At 36.6% G+C, this 24,533-nt stretch overlaps 1 protein-coding gene across 1 annotated transcript in view; it reads right to left on the reverse strand.

Annotated features, from left to right (window-relative positions):
* Nucleotides 1–1,067: 1,067 nt before the first annotated feature.
* The window catches only part of LOC138071106 (TBC1 domain family member 8B-like), a 44,083-nt gene continuing 20,617 nt past the window's right edge, over nt 1,068–24,533 (reverse strand). The window contains exons 7-14 of the mRNA XM_068962526.1: nt 22,553–22,702; nt 21,884–22,034; nt 18,253–18,467; nt 7,854–7,971; nt 6,515–6,800; nt 5,497–5,626; nt 4,857–4,959; nt 1,068–1,132 (exon numbers count right to left, since the gene is read on the reverse strand). Coding sequence (XP_068818627.1) covers nt 1,068–1,132; nt 4,857–4,959; nt 5,497–5,626; nt 6,515–6,800; nt 7,854–7,971; nt 18,253–18,467; nt 21,884–22,034; nt 22,553–22,702 — 1,218 coding nt within the window. The remainder of the gene's footprint in view (nt 1,133–4,856; nt 4,960–5,496; nt 5,627–6,514; nt 6,801–7,853; nt 7,972–18,252; nt 18,468–21,883; nt 22,035–22,552; nt 22,703–24,533) is intronic.

Genomic DNA, 24,533 nt, shown 5'->3' on the forward strand with positions numbered 1-24,533 from the left:
AAATAAAGTTATGGGGTTTTTGCACAAGCTTGGCCTCCCCCATGTCGACTCTCTCTCTCTTTCTCTCTCTCCCTCCCTCTCCTTTTCAGGCTGATCCCTTGGAACACGCAGGCTCTCTGTGTCTACTTATTTGCCCAGGCTTCTAAGACCCACGCGAGAGGGAGCCCAAGGTGGGGCACCCTCCGCTATTCAAGCGGGTGCCTGTGGCCTAACGTAGATGGTGCAAACTCCTTGTCTAGGAGTTTTATTGGTTTTCCACGTAAACCAAGTTATTCAGCATCTTTTCTCCACAAAGCAAACCAAAGCAAAGCACAAAGCAAAGGTGTTAGGAAGTGGTTGAATTTATATTTTACTCAGAAAACAGGACTTGCCCGTACATTATGGCAGGGTTGAGGGAAAGATACAACAGAGGATGAGCTGGTTAGATGGCATCACTGACTCAATGGACATGAGTCTGAGTAAACTCCAGGAGTTGGTGATGGACAGGGAGGCATGGCGTGCTGCAGTTCATGGGGTCGCAAATAGTCGGACGCAACTGAACTGAATTAACTGAAACATAAGCCACAGTATTCTATGTCTTTTTCCATATATTCCTGTCTTACTACATAGGCAATTTGTCAAGTCACCCTGTGGGTTGTCATTAAAGACTTCAAAGGCACTGGGAGATGTACATTCCCTCTCTGTGCCAAAAAAACGTAACCCAAGAATGAATAATCTCAGAAAATATGCAATATCATTCTACTCCAGGAAGAATAAGCACTTATGGTACAATGATTTTGGTATTTAAGACATTTTAAAGCAAGGGTAAAGATAAAGGCTAGAATTAATGAAACAGGAGTAACTAAAAAAAAAAAAGTATACTTCATAAATAAAACACAGAGTTTGTTAAACCAAAAAAGTAAAATAAATATCTGGCAGGTTTGATAAAAGAAAGCATGAATAAATATCATTGAGAAGTAAAAGAATACTATAAATATAGACATATAAATTATTGTGTCTAGCATATAGAAAGTAACATTAATTATCTGTTCAATGAATTCCACAAGCTATAAAACATATCTGAAAGTCTAGATGAAATGGGTAATCTCTATAAAAATATAAATGACTAAAATTAACTCAGGAAGAACAAGTTCTGAATAGACAGAACTGAAAAAGTAATCAAGTGCCCATCAAAGGCAGCAGATCCAGATGGTTTTACAGGTTCATCTCAAACTTTCAGGTACTGGGTAATTTCTATGTGGTTTAAACTATCCCAGCACATAGAAAATATGATTTGTTCAAAACTCCATTCTATGACAAGAGTACAATTCTAATATGAAAAAATAAAGCTAGCACAAACACACTGTAAGTCAATGTCACTTTAACATATGTAAAGAACCTAACTAAACTATTCAGGAAAACTATCAAAGCAGAATATTAAAAGAGTAACACAACACGAACAAATAGGATTCATCTCAAGAATTAAACAGAAGTTCAATCTAGGAATTCTTTAATGTACTTTACTATATTATTAACATAGAAAAATATATAATCTCAAGATATAGAAAAAATATTTGATCAAAGTTAACACTCAATATTGATTTTTTAAAATGTCCCAAATCTCTTAACCTAGAAATTAAATGAAACTACTAAATTTGATTAAAAAGAGTCCTTCAAAAATTAACAGCAAACATCATACTTAATAAAATAGTAGAAGCACTTCTATTAAATTCCAGAATGAGACAAGGAAGCTTGCTTCTACTGTTATTATTTAATACTTCTCTGAAGATTCTACCCACTACAATAATACAAATAAAAATCTAAAAGAGGTATACATATTAGGAAGGGTCAAAACTCTTAAGCCTAGAAAAGATATGCCTGACTATTCAGAAATTCAACTGAAAAAAATCAGAATTAGTGAGAGTCAGTAACACAGTCATTAAAAAAGCAACATGTACCAATCAATAGGTTTTATATATAAGATAATAAATGAATTAGAAAATATAAAGGAAAAAAGATCTCATTCATATTAGTAACAAAACCATAAACTACACAGGAGACAAACCCAACAATATATGTGTAAGATCTATATGATGAAAACAATAAAATTTTATACTAAAGGACATTTAAAAAGACGTAATTCAAATGGATTTTAAAAAGGACTTCCCTGGTGGCTCACTGGTGAAGAATCTGCCTGCCAATGCAGGAGATGCAAGAGACATGAGTTCTATCCCTGGGTCAAGAAGATCCCCTGGAATAGGAAATGGCAACCTACTCCAGTATTCTTGCCTGGAAAATTCCATGGGCAGAGGAGCCTGGGGTCTACAGTCCGTGGGGCCACAAAGAGTCAAGCATGACTGAGTGACTAAGCACACTACCAGATTTCAAAATGGATTAAAAAGCCACAATAATTAGCAGTGTGGTGTTATAGGGAAAAAAAGAAACTCCAGAAATAAATCCATGTATGTATATAAGTATTTAGCATATGAAAAAGGCAGAGTATAGAAAGGATGGACTATTTAATAAATGGTATTCAAAAAATTGATTGTTTCAGCTGGAAAAAATACTATTAGAATCCTGTATCACACTATTAACAAAATATATATTTTAGGTGTGTTAAAGATCTAAATGTTTTAAAAAAAAGCAATACCAGTATTAAAAGCTAGTATGAGAAACTGTGTTTATAAATTATATAATTTTATATGGGGAAGGCCTTCCTAAGTTTGACATGAAACCCACACAATATGTAAGAAGAAAAAGATTTGACTACATAAAATTTTGAAACTTATACACCCTGAAATACATCATAAAAAATTAAAGAAACAAGATTGGGGGAAAATATTAGCCACAAATATAACTGACAAAGAATTAACACCACTAACATTTTTTAGTCAGTAACACTAGTGGGAATGTGGGGAAAAGGGCATTTTTACATACTGTCAGTGGGATTATAATTTGATACAAATCCTTTAGAAGACAACTTAGCAGGACTTGTCAATTTTTAAATGGGCACACCCTTTGACCCAGCTGCCACTTCTAAGAATCCACCTTATAGAAATATATTTACAAATGTGTAAGATTAGAAATACAGTTGACCCTTGAACAACATGGGGGTTAAGGGTGCTGACCTTCCACACAGTCAAAAATCTGCACATAGAGCTTCCCAGGTGGCTCGGTGGTAAGGAATACACCTGCCAATGCGGGAGACACAGGTTTGATCCCTGATCCGGGGAGATCCCACATGTTCAGAACAACTAGGCCCGTGTGTCACAACTACTTAGCCTGTGCTCTAGAGCCCAGTAACTGCAACTTCTTAGCCCATGTGCCACAACTACTAAAACCTGAAAGCCCTAGAGCCCATGCTCCACAAGAGAAGCCACTGCAATGAAAAGCCCACACACCACAACTAGAAAAAGCTCACACATAGCAACAAAGACCTGGCAGAGTTAAGAATGAATAAATTTTAAAAAATCTGCATATAACTTTATAGTTGGCCCTTCATATCCATGATTCCGTATCTGCAGATTCAACCAAGCATGGATCCTGTAGTACTAAAGTACATGTTCATTGAAAAAAATCCATATGTAGGTGAATCTGCACAGTTCAAATCCATGTGATTTAAATAAGGTATTACTTGTAAGAGCAAAAAATAAAATAAAATGAAAGGAGGGTATACATACTACATGCATATCAACAAGGAATAGTTAAGTCAAGTATAGCATATCCATACTGTGGTATACTATTCAGCACATTAAGAAAAGTGAGTTATACAATGATATGCAATGACTGTGATATATTTCTGAGTGAAAAAAGTAAGTTACAGAACATGTAACTAAATGGTATGATCTCATTTAGAAAGCTATATTGTCCCTCTCACCCCTTCCTTACACACATAGACATGCATGTCTATAGATATTTAGAAAAAAGATCTGGAAGGATACATGCCAAATCATTTTAAATGTTGATTACTCCTAGAGTAGGTAAGTTCTACTTTTTTACATTTCTTTACGTTTGAATTATTCATAATGAGTATGTATTCAGAAATGTTAATTTTCCCAGATTTGTATATCTGATGACTTAACCCTTAAGCAAGTAGGTTTACAAAAACAATATATTCTCATGATAAAAGCTCGAACAGTACAGAAGATTCATGTGCATGTGTGCATGTTCAGTTGCTAAGGCATGACTGACTCCCTGCAATCTCATGGACTGTAGCCCACCAGGCTCCTCTCACTCATGTGTGTGAGTATTCAGTTGCTAAGCCATGTCCAACTCTTTGTGACCCCATGGTCTGTAACCCGCCAGACTTCTCTGTCCATGGAATTTTCCAGGCAAGAATACTGGAGTGGGTTGCCATGTCCTACTCCAGAAGAATTCTTTCAACAAAGTAAAACGCTCCCTCTTTCAACCAGCAATCTATTAATCCCACTCACTAGAAGCAATCAATATTAACAGCTTCTAATGTAGTCATCCAAATGTTAAAAAAGAGTACTTAAAACACATTGTTTTATACCTTTTATACTTTATCTTGAGTATCCAAGGATAATAATATATATTAGCAACCTAGACTATTATGTAGGTCAGCTGTTCTTCTTGATAAAGTACATCACAAATATGTTATGCTTAAATGCCAACATCATAGCATTCAATATTAAAGGTCAAATAATACAAAACATGTTGGAGAAACCACTGTGTTTCAACCAGAAGAAAATCACTTATTTCCTCTCAAAAAATTTACAGTAAGCTAAGCTGTGACAAGACTCTAGCTCAAATGTATAGTTATTCTATTTTCTTCACATGAAATGATAATTTTTTAAAAGAAGTTGAGGAAAAAAAAAAAATGTTATTCCAATTGGTTTCCCCCATTTGGTGGATACTTACCACATTCTGCTTTGTCGTTTCCTCTAGGGTCTGTATCACATACAACCTGTTTCGACAGCGCATGCTGTGTATATTTTCATAGCAAATATTACCATATTTCTGTAAGAAATATGATTTCAGTGGATACTCATTCATAATAAATACCCACTTCTCTTACAGTTGAATTTCATCAGATTCAATTCTCAGAGGCTTTGGTTCTATTTCTAGTTATTTTCCCAACTTGTTCAGTGATTATGCAAATTTTCACCTCCCACATTTCAGTTTTTCTATATATTCGCAGGGGAGCATTCCATCTACTATGGGCCTAGACTAAGTACAAGAACATTGGTAAAATTCTTAGGCTCTAAGAAGAGAATATTTTTCACCTTTAAACATAGTGATGAATATTTAAAAGTGGTCATTATTTGTGAAATCATATGAGTAATTTCATTTAATGAAAAGCAAACTGAAGCAGAGGAAGCTACATAACTGAGGAACAGTTCACAGAACTCATTTTTAAAGTAAAGTCAGATTTTAAATTACTACTTTACTTGTATTATTATCTTACTCTCAATATACTACTCTAGAGATATAGCTATAGTATCTATCATTTTAAATATGCTATTTAATTATATTTATGGAATAAGAAAAACTTACCTCATTAGATTCTCTAATCAAATCTGTAATATCCACTCTAATATGACTGCTTTTTTCATCACTTACATTTGAACCCTGCTGCACACTTGAAGGCAGTGGGCTATCCTTATTAGTAACATTGTTGAAGAACCTATCCAAAAGTGACAATAATACAGAATTAGTAGAAGTATGCAGAGAAATGCAGAGAAAATGACAACTAATTTCTCCCTAGTTAGTCAAAGGTTAATTTCAACTGAGAGGACAAGGGACAGTTTGATGAAGAAGTAGAATTTAAAGATGGTTGGGAATTAGGAGGACATGGAGTGAGAGATGGGATGGTGATGAAGACTTTAGAGGTAGACTTACTAGGATGGAATTTAGGGCATGTAGAAGCATGTAAGGAGAAATAATTTAAGAAAGATACATTGAAGCCTTAACATTTAGAGTTCTAAATGCCAGAGTGAGGTGTTTATACTTTATTCTGTACATAAATGGGATCTGATGCATCATTACAACAGTTACCCAAATATTCATATATTCATTCATTTAACATATACATAGTGTATACATACACACACACACATATCCATATATGTGCTTTAATACAAAATAGAATTCACAGAAAAGGCACCAGGAAAATAAAGCTCAGCCTATGCAATTGAAAATACCTAAAAAACCAGAACAATTTCCCCCACTGTATATTTAATATTATCAACCAACTTTCCCCCCTCAAATTACTCTTACAGAGTTTATAGCTCAAACAGGGACTATGAAAGTCTCAGCATATTGAATCAACAATATTAGTGTAAATGTGTATATAACCTAGCAGTTTCCTTCAAACTGATTTTTGTTATATTCTATTTGGAAACAGAGGAGTGGACTTTAGGACTAGCTTTTTCATTCAACTAGCTAGCTTTGTGACTTTGGGCCAATTATTTAATGTTTCTAGGGATCAGTTTCTTCACCTATAAAAGAAGGGCTTGAGCAACATTATCTCTAAGGGGCTCTCCAGATTTATATGTTATGGTTCTCACATTACCTATTTAAAGCTGTCACGGCTTCAGCATCATCTTTACATGCCAGCAGTTTGTCTAAGTTATAGTCAAGTATTGCCAATCCCAGTTGTAAAATAGCCTTTATTCCATCATAGAAGAAACAGTCCACCACATTCACTGCACTTTCAATAGGTAGCACACTAATAAAAAGTGTGAGGAACCATGAGAGAGAAATTGAGGAAAAGAATGTCATATCAGTCATATGTTCAGTCAGCTGGGGAAGGTGATCTCTGATAAGTTCTTCAAAGACTGCCTGATCCACCAAGGCACCTGGAGAACATAAAAAGAAATTTAAAAATGAACACCTTTCAAAAGGACTTGTTTTCAATACCTTCCCACTACTATTAGTAGGCTGATCTATCTCATTTCTCTTCCTTAAATTATGAACTTCTTCAGTGCCTTTTCTATATTTCACACAACTCTTTATCTGATAGCAGTATCATGCATAAAGAAGCACTTGAGAAACTCAATTTATATTCATTTGACAGTTACTTATAGAATCTTTATTATGTCCAGAAACCTGTACTAGGTGCTATAAGATATACCAATTAATTAAAATGTTCTCATCCTCAGAGAGTTTAATCTCTAATAGAACTTAAGATAAATATACAAATAACTATAACACAAGATAATATAATCAGTGACCTAGCCATGATACAGAAGGCTTAGTCAAAGTTGCTCAGTTGTGTTTGACTTTGCGACCCATGGACTATACAGTCCATGGAATTCTCTAGGCCAAAATACTGGAGTGGGTAGCCTTTCCATTCTCCAGGGGATCTTTCCGCCCCAGGAATCGAAACCCAGTCTCCTGAATTGCAGGCGGATTCTTTACAAGTTGAGCCACAAGGGAAGCAAATAGAAGGCTTATGAAGGTACAAAGGAAAGACCACTTACGGTTTTAAAGTAAGGGATGACAGATCTATAAATATTTGATGACTGAAGAAAATATTATATAATTAACTAAGAACTTGATCCTTCTTTCCAAGCTTTCATATATCTATACAATTAATAAAAATCTGGAGATTTTAAGCTGATTAAAATCTCGTTCAAGAAACTTAACAATAGTAAACTTAAAACTTTGATTGTATAAAGAAACAGGCCAGGTACTTTCTTTTTAAAAAGCAATATATTAAGCAATCTTTCCAATCATATGTCAAGTGCAAAAAGCTCTTCTCTTGAGGATGTCAGTGAATGTGGTATTTCAAAAACTTAATTGATCAGTTCTTCCATTTGATAGGTAACTGGATAGACAAGAGGCCTATAAATTCTTTAAAAAAGAAATATATGTTTGTATATGTATACATGTGTGTGTGCTTTTTTTACCAATGATTCGACGATTAAAATAATCAGGTAACATTCGTTCACATACAGCAACCAGAAGCCAAAAAGCCTCTTCCTCTTTTGCATACAGAAGCAACACTGAAGTCAAAATATTCATTGCCTAAAATTCATAGAAAAATAAAACATAAATGTTGCTTGGGTAATAATTACATCTCTTCTTCAAATATAGTAGTTTTCAGCAATAACAACAACTATGAGAGTAATCATAACGGAAACATGAGAACTCTGAGCCAGTCCAAAGCGAAACAAGTTGAAGTCAGTCTATCATTTGATAATCAGTTATTTTACATGGTAAATTCCAGGAAAATGAAACAGTAATATCATGAACATAGAACACAGTTAAGTAAAACCTCTCTAATTTAGACTAATTTCAATGAGTAAGAAGTATAAATTATCACAAGTCTGAAAAACTACATACTTTCTCAGATCATTGCCAAATTCAGACTTAAATTGAAGAAAGTAGGGAAAACCACTAGACCATTCAGGTATGACCTAAATCAAATCCCTTACAGTTATAGTGGAAGTGAGAAATAGATTCAAGGGATTAGATCTGATAGACAGAGTGCCTGAAGAACTATGGATGGAGATTCATGATATTGTTCAGGAGACAGGGATCAAGACCATCCCCAAGAAAAAGAAATACAAAAAAGCAAAATGGTTGCCTGAGGAGGCCTTACAAATAGCTGTGAAAAGAAGAGAAACAAAAAGCAAAGGAGAAAAGGAAAGATATACCCATTTGAATGCAGGGTTCCAAAGAATAGCAAGGAGAGATAAGAAAGCCTTCCTCAGTGACCAATGCAAAGAAATAGAGGAAAACAATAGAATGGGAAAGGCTAGAGATCTCTTCAAGAAAATCAGAGATACCAAGGGAATATTTCATGCAAAGATGGGCACAATAAAGGACAGAAATGGTATGGACCTAACAGAAGCAGAAGATATTAAGAAGAGGTGGCAAGAATACACAGAAGAACTATACAAAAAAGATCTTCATGACCCAGATAATCATGATGGTATGATCACTCACCTAGAATCAGACATCCTGGAATGCGAAGTCAAGTGGGCCTTAGGAAGCATCATTACGAACAAAGCTAATGGAGATGATGGAATTCCAGTTGAGCTATTTCAAATCCTAGAAGATGATGCTGTGAAAGTGCTGCATTCAATATGCCAGCAAATTTGGAAAACTCAGCAGTGGCCACAGGACTGGAAAAGGTCAGTTTTCATTCCAATCCCAAAGAAAGGTAATGCCAAAGAATGCTCAAACTATAGCACAATTGCACTCATCTCACATGCTAGCAAAGTAATGCTCAAAATTCCCCAAGCCAGGCTTCAACAGTATGTGAACCGTGAACTTCCAGATGTTCAAGCTGGATTTAGCAAAAGCAGAAGAACCAGAGATCAAATTGCCACTATCCATTGGATCATAGAAAAAGGAAGGGAATTTCAGAAAAACATCTACTTCTGCTTTATCGACTATGCTAAAGTCTCTGACTATGTGGATTACAACAAACTGTGGAACATTTTTCAAGTAAATTCTTCAAAATTCTTCACCTGACCTGCCTCTTGAGAAATCTGTATGCAGGTCAGGAAGCAACAGTTAGAACTGGACATGGAGCAACAGACTGGTTCCAAACAGGAAAAGGAGTATGTCAAAGCTGTATAATGTCACCCTGCTTATTTAACTTATATGCAGAGTACATCATGAGAAACACTGGGCTGGATGAAGCACAAGCTGGAATCAAGATTGCTGGGAGAAATATCAATAACCTCAGATATGCAGATGATACCACCCTTATGGCAGAAAGTGAAGAACTAAAGAGCCTCTTGATGAAAATGAAAGAGAAAAGTGAAAAAGTTGGCTTAAAACTCAACATTCAAAAAACAAAGATCATGGCATCTGGTCCCATCACTTCATGGCAAATAGATGGGGAAGCAATGGAAACAGTGACAGACTATTTTCTTGGGCTCCAAAATCACTGCAGATGGTGACTGCAGCCATGAAATTAAAGATGCTTACTCCTTGGGAGAAAAGTTATGACCAACCTAGACAGCATATTAAAAAGCAGAGACATTACTTTGCCAACAAAGGTCCATCTAGTCAAGGCTATGGTTTTTCCAGTAGTCATGTATGGATGTGAGAGTTGGACTATAAAGAATGCTGAGGGTTGAAGAATTGATGCTTTTGAACTGTGGTGTAGGATAAGACTCTTGAGTGTCCCTTGGACTGCAAGGAGATCCAACCAGTTCATCCTAAAGGAAATCAGTCCTGAATATTCATTGGAAGGGCTGATGTTGAAGCCGAAACTCCAATACTTTGGCCACCTGATGCGACGAACTGACTCATTTGAAAAGACCCTGATGCTAGGAAATATTGAAGGCAGGAGAAGAAGGGGACAACAGAGGATGAGATGGTTGGATGGCATCACTGACTCAATGGACATGAGTTTGAGTAAACTCCAGGAGTTGGTGATGGACAGGGAGGCCTGGTGTGTTGCAATTCATGGGGCTGCTAAGAGTTGGACATGACTGAGCAACTGAACTGAACTGAACTGAGGACATATTAAGATTGGAAAAACAAACCTCATCTGTATTTTCATCTACCCACAGGGTAACATCCCTTAAATGTCATTCTCTATTGTGTCTAAAACTAAATTTTATTTCTTCTATTAAATAGCATTTTCTATGCTACCTTAATTTGATCATGCTAGAAACCCTTTATCTACCACATCCAATTTGTCTTCACATCCTAGAGTTTCTTCTTATAAGAAGTCTTTTATTTTTATGTATTTATTTTTCTGGCTGCACTGCACAGCATGTGGGATCTTACTTCCCCCATCAGGTATTGAACCTGTGCCCCCTGCAGTGGGACTGCAGAGCCCTAACCACTGGACAACCAGGGAATTCCTAAAATGTCTTTTAGATTTGCTTTAACCTCTCCATTCTCCCTAAATTTCTCCTTCTTCTAATCTATCTTCCATACTAATGTCAGATCATTACTTTTGTATAACATTTGGTCATAGCCCCTTTTATAAAGGTAATATAATGTATAGAATCTGGAAAGAATGGAAAGGTGTGAAGAAAATCAAACCTCTTGCATCTTACCTAGACAGAGATCACCACTGTTAATGAGTTGATGTACTTTTTTTTGTTTTTTTTTTAATTTTCTTTTTCCCCTTCTAAAATTTAGACCAAACTGTATATTAAAGTTTGTTTTTTTTCACTTAACATTATATTATACATTTTCCATGCCATCAAATCATCAAATAACTCTTCTAAAATAGTATTTTAATGACTGTAAATAATCTAGTAAGTGTAATATACTATAAATGATTTAGCTATTCTACTATTATTGGACATCTAGGCTGATTTTAGCATTTCAGTATTATATATAACACTGTTAATGAATATCTCTGTATGTAAATCTTCATCCAAGTGGTTTACTATTTTCTCAGTAAAGATACATAGAAATTAAATTATTTGGTCAATTAATATTTTTAAATGACTTGATATGACTGCCAATTGTATTCCAGAAAGACTGTACCAATTTATATTCCTGACTTATAGTATTTGAATGTTTACTTCCCTGTGCCTTTGCCAATACTAAGAACTGTGACAATTATAATTGTCTTTGCTGATTTGATAGTGAAAATAGTATGTCATGTTTTGAATTTGACTTTCTTTGAGGTAGAGCCTTCTTTTTTAAACTTTATTATCTATATTTTCTTTCTGTGACTAATCTTTTCATGTCCATTGCTCATTTTTATAACTCAATACTTTTCTTATAGATTTGTATATTAAGTATATCAATCTTTGTCAGATCTGGAGTAATATCTGACTTCAAGTTCAGTTTTCACTCCATCACTTTCCTGTTCAAGAAGCCATAATGGGAGCAGCATCAGTGAAAATGGCAGAGTAAGGCCCTCTGAAAAAAGCTTTCCTCAGTAAAAGCAATAAGAACACAAGCAAAAATCATCAAAATCAATTTTCCAGAACTTTGAAAGTTCACCAAAAGCTTACAGCAAGTCAGGAAGCATTAGTTAATAAAATGGCTGAATCTCAGTAAAAACAGTGAACCCTGTGGCATTTTAAATTGTCCAAGTCCCACCCCTCCTGAGCTTCACAGAAGCCTGAAAAACCAACACTCAGGAATCATGGTGAAAAGCAGCACCTAGCAGCCATGGGAGGAAACAGAATGGGGCTGAAGTGCCTCCAACATCATATTCCCAGTGAACTGTCATTATTTGACCTATCTGGTCATTCCCTAGAAAACTGCACTCACAAGGCTGTCTTTATTTGACCCAACACAGAGCTTACCCAAGGCAAACAGCCTTTCCTTTAAACAATCAGGAGCAGTTGTTGAACATGTGGCTTCCTGAGGTAATGGATAACAACTGGGCCAAACAACAGGCTAATAAGGGGTGAAAATGAAAAGCTGCAGAATGAGACATCCATGGGGGGCTTTGGAAAGCTGTAATTTATTCCTGGAATCTAGAAGGCCAAGTGCATGATATGGCTTTTTGCCTGCCCAGAGCTGTAGGCACATTCAGGAAAGAACAGAAAAAGCCCTAAGCTCTTATCTCTGGCTAATCTTGAGGCTCTGCACAAACAGGAAGTGATAGAGAATAGAAAAAAATAGGGAAAACTCAACAAAATCAAAAGCTGGTTCTTTAGAAAGATTTAAAAACCTGAAACACCTTTAGGTAACCTAACCAAAAGGACAAAAAATAGAAAGAGAGAGACTGACTCAAATTAAAATCAAGAAATAGAGAACATTACTACCAATGTTTACAGAAATAAAAAGGATTATTAAGGGAATACAAGGAATAACTCTATGCTAACAAATTAGACAACCTAGATAAAATGGACAATGTCCTAGAAAAACCAAGACCAACTTAAGAAGAAACAGAAAAATCTGACAACACTTATTACAAGTAAAGATATTGAACTAATAATAATTAAAAAAAACTTTCTACAAAAAAAAACCTCTAAGAACAGATAGTTTCATTGGCCAATTCTATCACAATTTAAAGAAGAATTAACACCAAATGGGAGGGCAAGAAACATTACCAAGCTCATTCTTTGACGTGCGTACATGCGTGCTAAGTCACTTCAGTCATGTTTGACTCTTTGCAACCCGATGGACTACAGCCTGTCAGGTTCCTCTGTCCACGGCCATTCTCCAGGCAAGAATATTGGAGTGGGTTGCCAATCTTTTCTCCAGGGGATCTTCCTGACCCTGGGATCAAACCTGCCATCTCTTATGTCCCCTGCATTGGCAGGTTGGTTCTTTACCACTAGCCGCCACCTGGGAAGCACAATTCTTTTGACACCCTGACACACCCTGACATTAAAACCAGACAAAGACATCACAAGAAAATTATTATCAATACATTTTATGAATATAAATGCAAAAATCTCCAACAAAATACTAGAAAATCGAACACAATAGCCTATAAAAAAGGATTACACATAATGACGCAGTAAGATTTATCCTGGCAATACAAGTGTGGTGAAATATGACAACAAAAGTAATACATGATGTAAAAAATTAACAAATGGAAACTTCACTTAAAGAGTTTGGAGACCAGAAGGGGGTGCTCTCATGCCCTGCAACTACAGCAGAGACTAACAGGAATAAGAGTTTTCTTTCCTGGCAAGGCCAATGCAAAGCTATGGACTCTTAGTTTACTATAGCCCTTCCAACTTCCTTTTCTTCTCTATAAAAGTTTTCTCCTCCCCTTGCCATGAGGGGACTTGCCTATGGCTCACCATGGTTGTAGACACCAAACTGCCAATTCTCTGCTCATTCTAAATAAATCCATCTTTGCTGAAGAAATATCTGGTGGTCTATTTGTTTCAGGTCAACAATGATATTACTAAAATAAAGGGGAAAAGTCACATGATTATCTCAACAGACATAGAAAATTACTTAAAATCCACTACCCTTTCATGATAAAGAGACTTAATGAACTAGGAATATAAGGGAACTTCCACAACATGATAAACAGAATCTATAAAACGCCCACATCTAACATCTACTTAATGATGCAAGATTGATTGCTTCCTTTTAAGATAAATAACAAGAAAGGAATATGCATTCTCACCACTTTTCTTCAACATTGTACGTGAAGGTTATAGCCAAGTCAACCAGGCAAAAAAAAGAGGGGAAAAAGACATCCAGGTTGGAATGGAAGAAGTAAAAATATTCACTATTCAGATTCCATGATTTTGTATACAGAAAATCCTAAGTAAGGAATCCACAAAAGAACAACAACAAAAAAAAAAACAACACTCCACTAGAACTAATAAGCTCAGCAAGATTACAGGATACAAAATCAATATATACAAAAATCAACTATATTTCTATATAGTAGCAAATGAGCAATCCAAAAATAAAATCAAGAAAAAAATTCCATTTATTGTAATGTTAAAAAGATAAAAAAGTTAGAAATAAAATTAACAAAGGAAGTAAGAATCTAGAGCTTTCCACATAGGAAACTACAAAACAACCTTGAATAAAATCTAAAAAAGAATTAAATGGGAAAAGAAAAAAATCCTGTGTTCATGGATTAGAAGACCAGGCTTTTTTTTGCTTTCTTCAGAAATTATCAAACAGATACTAAAATTCGTATGGAAATGCAAGAGATCTAAAAAAGCCAAAATAATTTTTGGAAAAATAGTTAAAGGACTCAAATTTCCCAATTTCAAAACTTACTACAAAGCTGCAGTAAAAAAGACAGTGTGATATTGGCATAAGAACAGAAACATAATAGAACAGAATTTTGAGTCAAGAAGTAAGCCCTAACATTTATAGTCAATTGATTTTCAGCAGGGTGTCAAGGCAATTCAGTGAGTAAAAGATTGGTTTTTTTCAACAAATGACACTGGGACAACTGGCTATTCACAAGTAAAAGAATGAAGCTGAACCTTTTTCATACACTACACATGAAAATAACACAAAAGCGTCCAGAAACCGAAATCTAAGCATTAAAACTATAAAACCCTTAGAAGAAAACATAGGAATAAATCTTTTTAACCTTGGCTTAGGCAATGGCTTCTTAGATATGACATCAAAAGCACACACAACAAAAGGAAAACATAAAAATAAATATTAAAACTCTTGTGCTTCAAAGGGTACCATTAAGAAAATGAAAAGACAATTCATGGAATAGAAGAAAAAATTGCAACTACTATATTTGATAACGGATTAGTATCTAAAATATATAAAGAATCATTACAACTCAACAATAACAAACAAAATTTAAGATGATAAAGAAGAGATAAAGCCAGTCAGCCAGCCATAATGAGTCAGTATTGTTCACCTGGGTTTTTGATAACAAGTGATAAAACCTGCTTACCATGTTAAATTCAAACTTTCCCCAAACTTAAAAGATTCACCACGATCTTGCTTCACACAAACTTACTTACTTCTTGAGTCCAACATGAACCTAGTCAGTCTGAACTCCATGGCCGACTTATTTTCACCTGAATGATAGTGCTCATAGTGTTACCTAACTCAGTAACTTTCCTCTGGCCCTCCAAGTTTCTAACTTTGCTTTCATTTTTTAGAAGTAAAAAATTGAGTAATGCCTACTTTGAAGCTGCCTCTAAACTACTGCATACAGATAATATCTCAGGCTTTGTGAGTGTAAGCTCTTTGAGAAAAGAAGCATTATGCTTCTTTTTTACCTTTCAGAGACCCTGCTGCTGCTAAGTCGCTTCAGTCGTGTCCGACTCTGCGACCCCAGAGATAGCAGCCCACCAGGCTCCCCCGACCCTGGGACTCTCCAGGCAAGAATACTGGAGTGGGTTGCCATTTCCTTCTCCAATGAGTGAAAGTGAAGTCGCTCAGTTGTGTCTGACTAGTAGCGACCCCATGGACTGCAGCCTACCAAGCTCCTCAGTCCATGAGATTTTCTAGGCAAGAGTACTGGAGTGGCTTGCCATTGCCTTCCAAAACAGGCTAAATACTTGTCATTTAGATGATCCATTCACTTAAATTACTTTTCAAACTTTCCTCTCTATTGATAAGTTTCAATGGATAGATAGGATTTATATGTAGTCATAATGGTTTGTTGTTGTTGTTGTTTAGTTGATAAGTTGTGTCCAACTCTTTTGGACCCCCATGTTCTATAGCCCACCATGCTCCTGTATCTATGGGATTTCCCAGGCAAAAATACAGGAGTAGAATGCCATTTCCTTTTTCAGGGGGTCCTCCCAATCCAAGGATTGAACTTATGTCTTACACACTGACAGGTGGATTCTTGACCAGTGAGCCACCAGAAACTGTAAAACACTGTAATTAACTCTGTAAAAGGCCTGTAATTTTCAAATATCTGAACATACAAGTATGTACTGATTCAAATTTTCTTTTGGTTTCTTCACAGAACTATCTAGCCTCTTGCTTCAGTCTTTAGTAGCTGCTCTCAAGGCATGTTTCCTTCAGTTCCTTTCCTAGGTTGATGTCCTCTTTCTGAGAATCATCTCTTCCTTTTTTCATCCTCCTCAGCTTATTTTGTGGGCTTCTTCAGGTGGACTCAGTGGTAAAGAATCCACCTGCCAATGCAGGAGACACTGGAGACATGTGTTCAATCTCTGGGTCAGGAAGATCCCCTGGGGCAACTCACTCCAGTATTCTTGCCTGGAGAATTCCATGGACAGAGGAGCCTGCTGGGCCACAATCCATGGGGTTGCAAAGAGTCAGACACAACTGAGTACACATGCAGGCACACAACTTATTTTATAAAATCATACATTCCAGTAGCTTCTTAAGAAGGGACACAGGGAAGAAAAATGTTTTAAATGCTTGCATTTGACATCTAATTGACCGTTTGATTAAATATAGAATACCACGTTAAAGATTTTTTTCCTCAAGATTTAAAGGCATCGTTTCACTGTTTACTACCTTAAGAGTTACTGCTGAGGAGTCTGGTGACATTCTAATTTTGTTTCCTTTCTGGTGATGTATTTCTCCCTTCTCTGGGAAGTTTAAAGATTTTCTCTTCACTTTTGGAATTCTCAAATTTCACAGAGATGTAACTTGGTCCATTTCCATTCATTGTGATGAGTATTGGATGAGCCTTCATTATAAATAAATGTGTGGCTAAGAGTGCTAGCTAGTCACCATAATCCAGTCTCCCTTTCTCCCATAGTATCTGGATGTATGTGCGTGTAATCATGCTGGATTTTTGCAGACTTCTTTATAAATATGTGTTTCCTGAGGCCAAGATCCTCCAATAATATGTGGGTGAAGTGATGTATACAACTTCCAGGCCTGGTCAAAATAATTTCCCATAATTGTTTCTCTATGCTTTCTCCCTTCTTCCTGTGAGTAGTAATGGCAATGAAAGAGCACCGTGGAAGGCATGTTTTGAAGATGACAGAGCCTGCTGTCACCCTATACCTCTGAATAATCACATGGAGTAGAGCTACCTACTGACCTGAAAACTTGCTCTGTTAAAGGAACTGTTTATTCCTTTAAGTAAACTTCTGTGTTTGAGCTATTATCTGTTTGAAATTATTTGTTAGCAGTCAAGCATACCCTTTACTGTCCTCCTAAAGGATTTTTTTCAATGATTCCCCCACTGTCTACAAAGTAAAATCAAACTCCTGACTTATCTCAATCTACCTTATTGATCCCTCCTCCACCGGCCAATTGCCCAGTTACTTCATTTCATTAACTCTACACTTCTACTAAATAGAACATCTGTCTGTTAGTCACCGTCGTGCCCAACTCTTTGTGACCCCATGGACTGCAGCCCACCAGGCTCCTTGGTCCATGGGATTTTCCAGGCAAGGATACTGGAGTGGTTTGCCATTTCTTCCTCCAAAACAGAATATGGTCCTACATATATTCCATATTTACCTCTATCTGCGCCTGGTTATACTGATCCCTTCATCTAGAATGGTCTTTCATTCCTTCTCCATATATCCAAAATTCACGGATTTCAAGACCTACAAATGCCACTTCTTCCATGAAGTCTTTTCTGTTCCTCCATCTTATTCCTTTTATGAATCCTGGTGAGACTTAATATTCTCTAATAAACTGTCTCATTTGTTTTTCATTTGCCAATGAATCTGTTTTAATACCTGCCAGTCCAAATATTTCTAAGGGGAGGATTCTTATCTGATTCAGCTTTATGTAGTCCTGAGTACCCAGCACAGTATCTTTCACAGAGCAGGAATTCAATAAATATTTGTTAAATATAAAAGAAAAATGAATTAATGGAATATCAATTCTAAATATTTCTACTACCATTCTTAGATTAATAATATCCACTATCAATCGCAACCCAACCTCTGTTCTTATTAGTAGAGTTGGATTTGATGTGATTTTATCATTTGGAACATGTAAATAGTTGAGTTCATAATGACAGCATACCTGGCAGTATCCAATTTTGGGATTTCTGAATGCATAAGCAGTAAGTACCCGCCTCAGAGCAGATATACCAGTGTCACTCTGAAAAGCTGGATGCTCAGGCAGGGAGCGACGCAAATCACGTTCAATTTCTTCAGTAGCCAAGTTGTAGGTCCCTAAGGACTGCTCAACCACTTCAGCATAATAGCCAGGATTAGCAGCCATGTCATTAACAGCACCTGTATAGATGATTACATTGACACACAAAAGAAGAGGAATATAAAAAAGCTACTATTTGCATATATACATGAAGAACTGGATTGCTTTTAAATTTAGCTCTATGCTCAAGTGTTATCTGAGTACAAACAAAATGAAAAGCTTCACAGTATACAGCAATGATAGAAGAAAAAGAAATTAAAGGAATTCAGATCAGAAAAGAAGAAGTAAAGCTCTCACTGTTTGCAGATGACATGATACTGTACATAGAAAACCCTAAAGATAGTATCAGAACATTACTAGAGCTAATCGGTGAAATTAGCAATGTTTCAGGATACAGAATCAATACACAGAAATCACTTGCATTTCTATATACTAACAATAAAAAATCAGAAAGAGAGATTAAGGAATCAATCCAATTCACCACTGCAACAAAAACAAAATAGCTAGGAATAAATTTGCCTAACTTATATGCAGGGTACATCATGAGAAATGCTGGACTGGAAGAAATACAAGCTGGAATCAATATTGCCAGGAGAAATATCAATAACCTCAGATATGCAGATGACACCACCCTTATGGCAGAAGGCGAAGAGGAACTAAAAAGCCTCTTGATGAAAGTGAAAGAGGAGAGTGAAAAAGTTGGCTTAAAGTTCAACATTCAGAAAACGAAGATCATGGCATCTGGTCCCATCACTTCATGGGAAATAGATGGGGAAACAGTGGAAACAGTGTCAGACTTTATTTTTTGGGGCTCCAAAATCACGGCAGATGGTGACTGCAGCCATGAAATTAAAAGATGCTTACTCCTTGGAAGAAAAGTTATGATCAACCTAGATAGCATATTCAAAAGCAGAGACATTACTTTGCCAACAAAGGTCCATCTAGTCAAGGCTATGGTTTTTCCAGTGGTCATGTATGGATGTGAGAGTTGGACTGTGAAGAAAGCTGAGCGCCGAAGAATTGATGCTTTTGAACTGTGCTGTTGGAGAACACTCTTGAGAGTCCCTTGGACTGCAAGGAGATCCAACCAGTGCATTCTGAAGGAGATCAGCCCTGGGATTTCTCTGGAAGGAATGATGCTAAAGCTGAAACTCCAGTACTTTGGCCACCTCACTCATGTGAAGAGTTGACTCATTGGAAAAACTCTGATGCTGGGAGGGATTGAGGGCTGGAGGAGAAGGAGATGACAGAGGATGAGATGGCTGGATGGCATCACCAATGAGATGGCTGTGAGTTTGAGTGAACTCTGGGAGCTGGTGACGGACAGGGAGGCCTGGTGTGCTGCAATTCACGGGGTCGCAAAGAGTCGGACAGATATTCCATGTTCCCAGGTAGGAAGAATCAATATTGTGAAAATGACTATACTATCAAATGCAATCTACAGATGCAATGTGATTCCTATCAAATTATCAATGGCATTTTTCACAGAAATAGAACAAAAAATTTCATAATTCATATGGAAACACAATTCATATGGAGACCCCAAATAGCCAAAGCAGTCTTGAGAAAGAAGAATGGAGTTGGAATAATCAACCTTCCTGACTTCAGATTATATTACAAAGCTACAGTCATCAAGACAGTATGGTACTGGCACAAAAACAGAAACACAGACCAATGGAACAAGATAGAAAGCCCAGAAATAAACCCATGCACCTATGGGTACCTTATTTTTGACAAAGGAGGCAAGAATATACAATGGGGCAAAGACAGCCTCTTCAATAAATGGTGCTGGGAAAACTGGACAGCTTCATGTAAAAGAATGAAATTAGAATACCTCTTAACACCATACACAAAGATAAACTCAAAATGGATTCAAGACCTAAATGTAAGATCAGAAACCATAAAACTCTTAGAGGAAAACATAGGCAGAACACTCGATGACATAAATCAAAGCAAGATCCTCTATAACACACCTCCTAGAGTAATGAAAATAAAAACAAAAGTAAACAAATGGGACCTGTTTAAACTTAAAAGCTTTTGCATAGCAAAGGAATCTATAAGCAAGGTGAAAAGACAACTCTCAGAATGGGAGAAAATAATAGCAAATGAAACAACTGATAAAGGATTAATTTCCAAAATATACAAGCAACTCATACAACTCAATGCCAGAAAAACAAACAACACAATAAAAAAGTGAGAAAAAGACCTAAACAGACATTTCTCCGAAGAAGACATACAGATGGCTAATACATGAAAAGATGCTCAACATCGCTCATTATTAGAGAAATGCAAATGAAAACTACAATGAGATATTACCTCACACTGGTCAGAACGGCCATCACCAAAAAGTCTACAAGTAATAAATGCTGGAGAGGGTGTGGAGAAAAAGGGAATGCTCTTGCACTGTTGATGGGAATGTAAATTGATAAAGCCACTATGGAAGATGGTATGGAGATTCCTTTAAAAACTAGGAATAAAACCACCATATGACCCAGCAATCCCACTTCTAGGCCTATACTGTGAGGAAACCAAAATTGAAAGAGACACATGTATCCCATTGTTCACTGCAGCACTATTTACAATAGCTAGAACATGGAAGCAACCTAGATGTCCATCAACAAATGAACGGATAAAGAAGCTGTGGTACATATTCACAATGGAATATTACTCGGCCATTAAAAGGAACACATTTGAGTCAGTTCTAATGAGGTAGATGAACTTAGAACCTATTATACAGAGTGAAGTGAGTCAGAAAGAGAAAGATAAATACCATATTGTAACATATATATATGGAATCTAGAAAAACAGTATTTAAGAATTTATTTACAGGGCAACAATGGAGAAAGAGACATAGAGAATGGTCTAATGGACATAGGGAGAGGGGAGGAGAGGGTGAAATGTATGGAAAGAGTAACATGGAAACTTACATTACCATATATAAAATAGATAGCCAATGGGAATTTGCTGTATGGCACAGGAAACACAAACAGGGGCTCTGTATCAACCTAGGGGAGTGAGATGGGGAGGGAGATGGGAGGGAGTTTCAAAAGGAAGGGGATATATGTATACCTATGGCTGATTCATGTTGAGGTTTGACAGAAAACAGCAAAATTCTGTAAAGCAATTATCCTTCAACAAAAAATAAATTTAAAAAAAAAAGGAAAAGCTTCACACTAAAACCTTTAACATCAGGACATCAATCTTATCCAAAAGAGTAACATTTTCATGAAATGCCATTTCCCCTTAACTTTCCTCTGACACTAGAGGTTCCCATTCCATCCCTTCCAGTTAGCTATATATTGCCTCATAAACTAATCTGCTCAGGCACTGGATGTGTGTATATAAAGGTAAGTACACATAACTATTGTACTCTGTTTGACTAGTCTGAACTCATGATGGGATGACGAGTAAGACTTTGTTCTAGCCACCTTTGTAATTATTTTTATTGGGGCATAGTTAATGTCTGTTAAATGAATAAAGTAAGTAAGTGTAATACCTGAAAAAAGCATCCAGAGCTCTCCTCTTAAGGTCTCTGGAATCCCTCTTACAACCAGATCTCGAGTCTTTTTGGTCCGAAACATGCTAACACCACGTCCACATTCTGAAAATAGAATGTTCCAGGACTGTTCCTTCATCTTTTCTTTCAACTATTAAAAAAAAATCAAAGCAATTAAACATGGTGAGAAATCAACTTAATTTGAAATTAAGTTTCAAATAACTTGACAACTTTCTTCACCAAGAAACAACACCTATGAAAAATAAGAACATAGAAAGTCAAAATCGGTATTCACAGATGGGCTAACCACTGGAATACTGTCATCACAAAAATCTTCTAAACCCATGTGAGCATAACAGCTTTAATTTACTATTTTAGTTCTTAGCTAAACTCACGTTAAAATGGGAAAATCAGGACACTTAGGAGGTAAAACTTTGAACCATCATTCTCACCAATCACTCCAAGTAGGATTGACTGTCAGAAATCAATACAAATATACCCAAGATTCAACTTCCATCTTAATTCTAGATAATAGTCATATTGTGTATCTGCTAGAAAATCTTTTCCAGCCCTAAAAGAAGAATTTTCAGTTGCAATACCTTCTAGTCTAATATTTTTATTTTTAATCAATTGTTTCAATCCATAGATTTAAATATTTTGTTTTCCTACCATTTTGGAATCAAGAGTCTCCAAATTCTGAGGGTGAAATACTGTCATTAAAGCTTCAGTGTTCACAGTTTTGCTGCATTCTCTCTGACATGTCAAAGACTGTACGTCGGTATCATCAGATGGGTCTATAGAATCAGAACTAACAGGAACCTGGAAAAGAAAGAATATAATTGTTCCAAATGTATGCCTAAAAGTTTCTGCAAGAGGAAAAAGTGCTAATGTTCTATCTGTCATTTAAGAACCATGATTTATATACTTAATAAATATTAATGCAATGTCTCAGAAGAACATTGTTTTTCTATCAAAATTAGAGATGTCAACAAACCAATGTCAAGAACATCAAACTTAGGACCTTAGTGAATCAATTCCTCTATATGGGCAATAAAATACTAGCAAAATATTAAAGAGCAAAAACTGTTCAGAACACTGGAAATTAACCAAAGGTACAGAATGAACTGAAAAGTATCAATTAAAAAAAAAATTTTTGAACCTCAGTAAGAACACCAGTCTGTTAAGTTTTAACTGGAGGTTATTCCCATCCTCCCTCCCTTCCAAGTTCAAAGGTATGGTAGTCATGAAAGTCAGCACTATCACAGCCAATGGATCTCTTGGAGGTTCATTAAAAGCCCCATCCCCAGAACACAGTCAATATTTTCACCGAATTAGTAGCTACCCAGAAAACTCCATTCCCAGGGTGTTGTTACCATTGGATTTGACTCAGAGCTCAGTTCAGTACAGTTCAGTTGCTCAGTCATGTCCGACTCTTTGCGACCCCATGAATCGCAGCACGCCAGGCCTCCCTGTCCATCACCAACTCCCAGAGTTCACCCAAACCCACGTCCATCGAGTCGGTGATGCCATCCAGCCATCTCATCCTCTGTTGTCCCCTTCTCCTCCTGCCCCCAATCCCTCCCAGCATCAGAGTCTTTTCCAATGAGTCAACTCTTCGCATGAGGTGGCCAAAGTACTGGAGTTTCAGCTTTAGCATCATTCCTTCCAAAGAACACTCAGGGCTGATCTCCTTTAGAATGGACTGGTTGGATCTCCTTGCAGTCCAAGGGACTCTCAAGAGTCTTCTCCAACACCACAGTTCAAAAGCATCAATTCTTCGGCACTCAGCCTTCTTCACAGTCCAACTCTCACATCCATACATGACCACAGGAAAAACCATAGCCTTGACTAGACGGACCTGTTGGCAAAGTAATGTCTCTGCTTTTCAATATGCTATCTAGGTTGGTCATAACTTTTCTTCCAAGGAGTAAGCGTCTTTTAATTTCATGGCTGCAGTCACCATCTGCAGTGATTTTGGAGCCCCAAAAATAAAGTTTGACACTGTTTCCACTGTTTCCCTGTCTATTTCCCATGAAGTGATGGGACCAGATGCCATGATCTTAGTTTTCTGAATGTTGAGCTTTAGGCCAACTTTTTCACTCTCTTCTTTGACTTTCATCAAGAGGCTTTTTAGTTCCTCTTCGCCTTCTGCCATAAGGGTGGTGTCATCTGCATATCTGAGGTTATTGATATTTCTCCTGGCAATTTTGATTCCAGCTTGTGCTTCTTCCAGCCCAGCGTTTCTCATGATGTACTCTGCATATAAGTTAAATAAGCAGGGTGATAATATATAGCCTTGATGTATTCCTTTTCCTATTTGGAACCAGTCTGTTGTTCCTGACCTGCATATTCAGAGCTCAGCTCTTTGTAAAAAGTACTTTCCTCAGGGCAATCTGCTGATAATGTCACAGCTGCCTAAGGCTATGATATCAATTTGGAGCAAACAAGAGCCTGGCTAAAATGTTAAAGAAAGGCTTTGAAAACCAGATGGCCATAAGGGAACTTTGAAAGATTCCAACATATTATTGGGAATCTGAAAGTATGCATGAGTATACAAGACTGTGAACCTGCCCAGGAACAAGATAGGACAGGAGAAGGCCCCAGTTACTCAACTCAGGCTGATCTTGGAAATAAGAAATGAAAACTAAGG

Source organism: Capricornis sumatraensis, chromosome X (assembly GCF_032405125.1).
Source record: "Capricornis sumatraensis isolate serow.1 chromosome X, serow.2, whole genome shotgun sequence".
In the NCBI taxonomy this organism is placed as follows: Eukaryota; Metazoa; Chordata; class Mammalia; order Artiodactyla; family Bovidae; genus Capricornis; species Capricornis sumatraensis.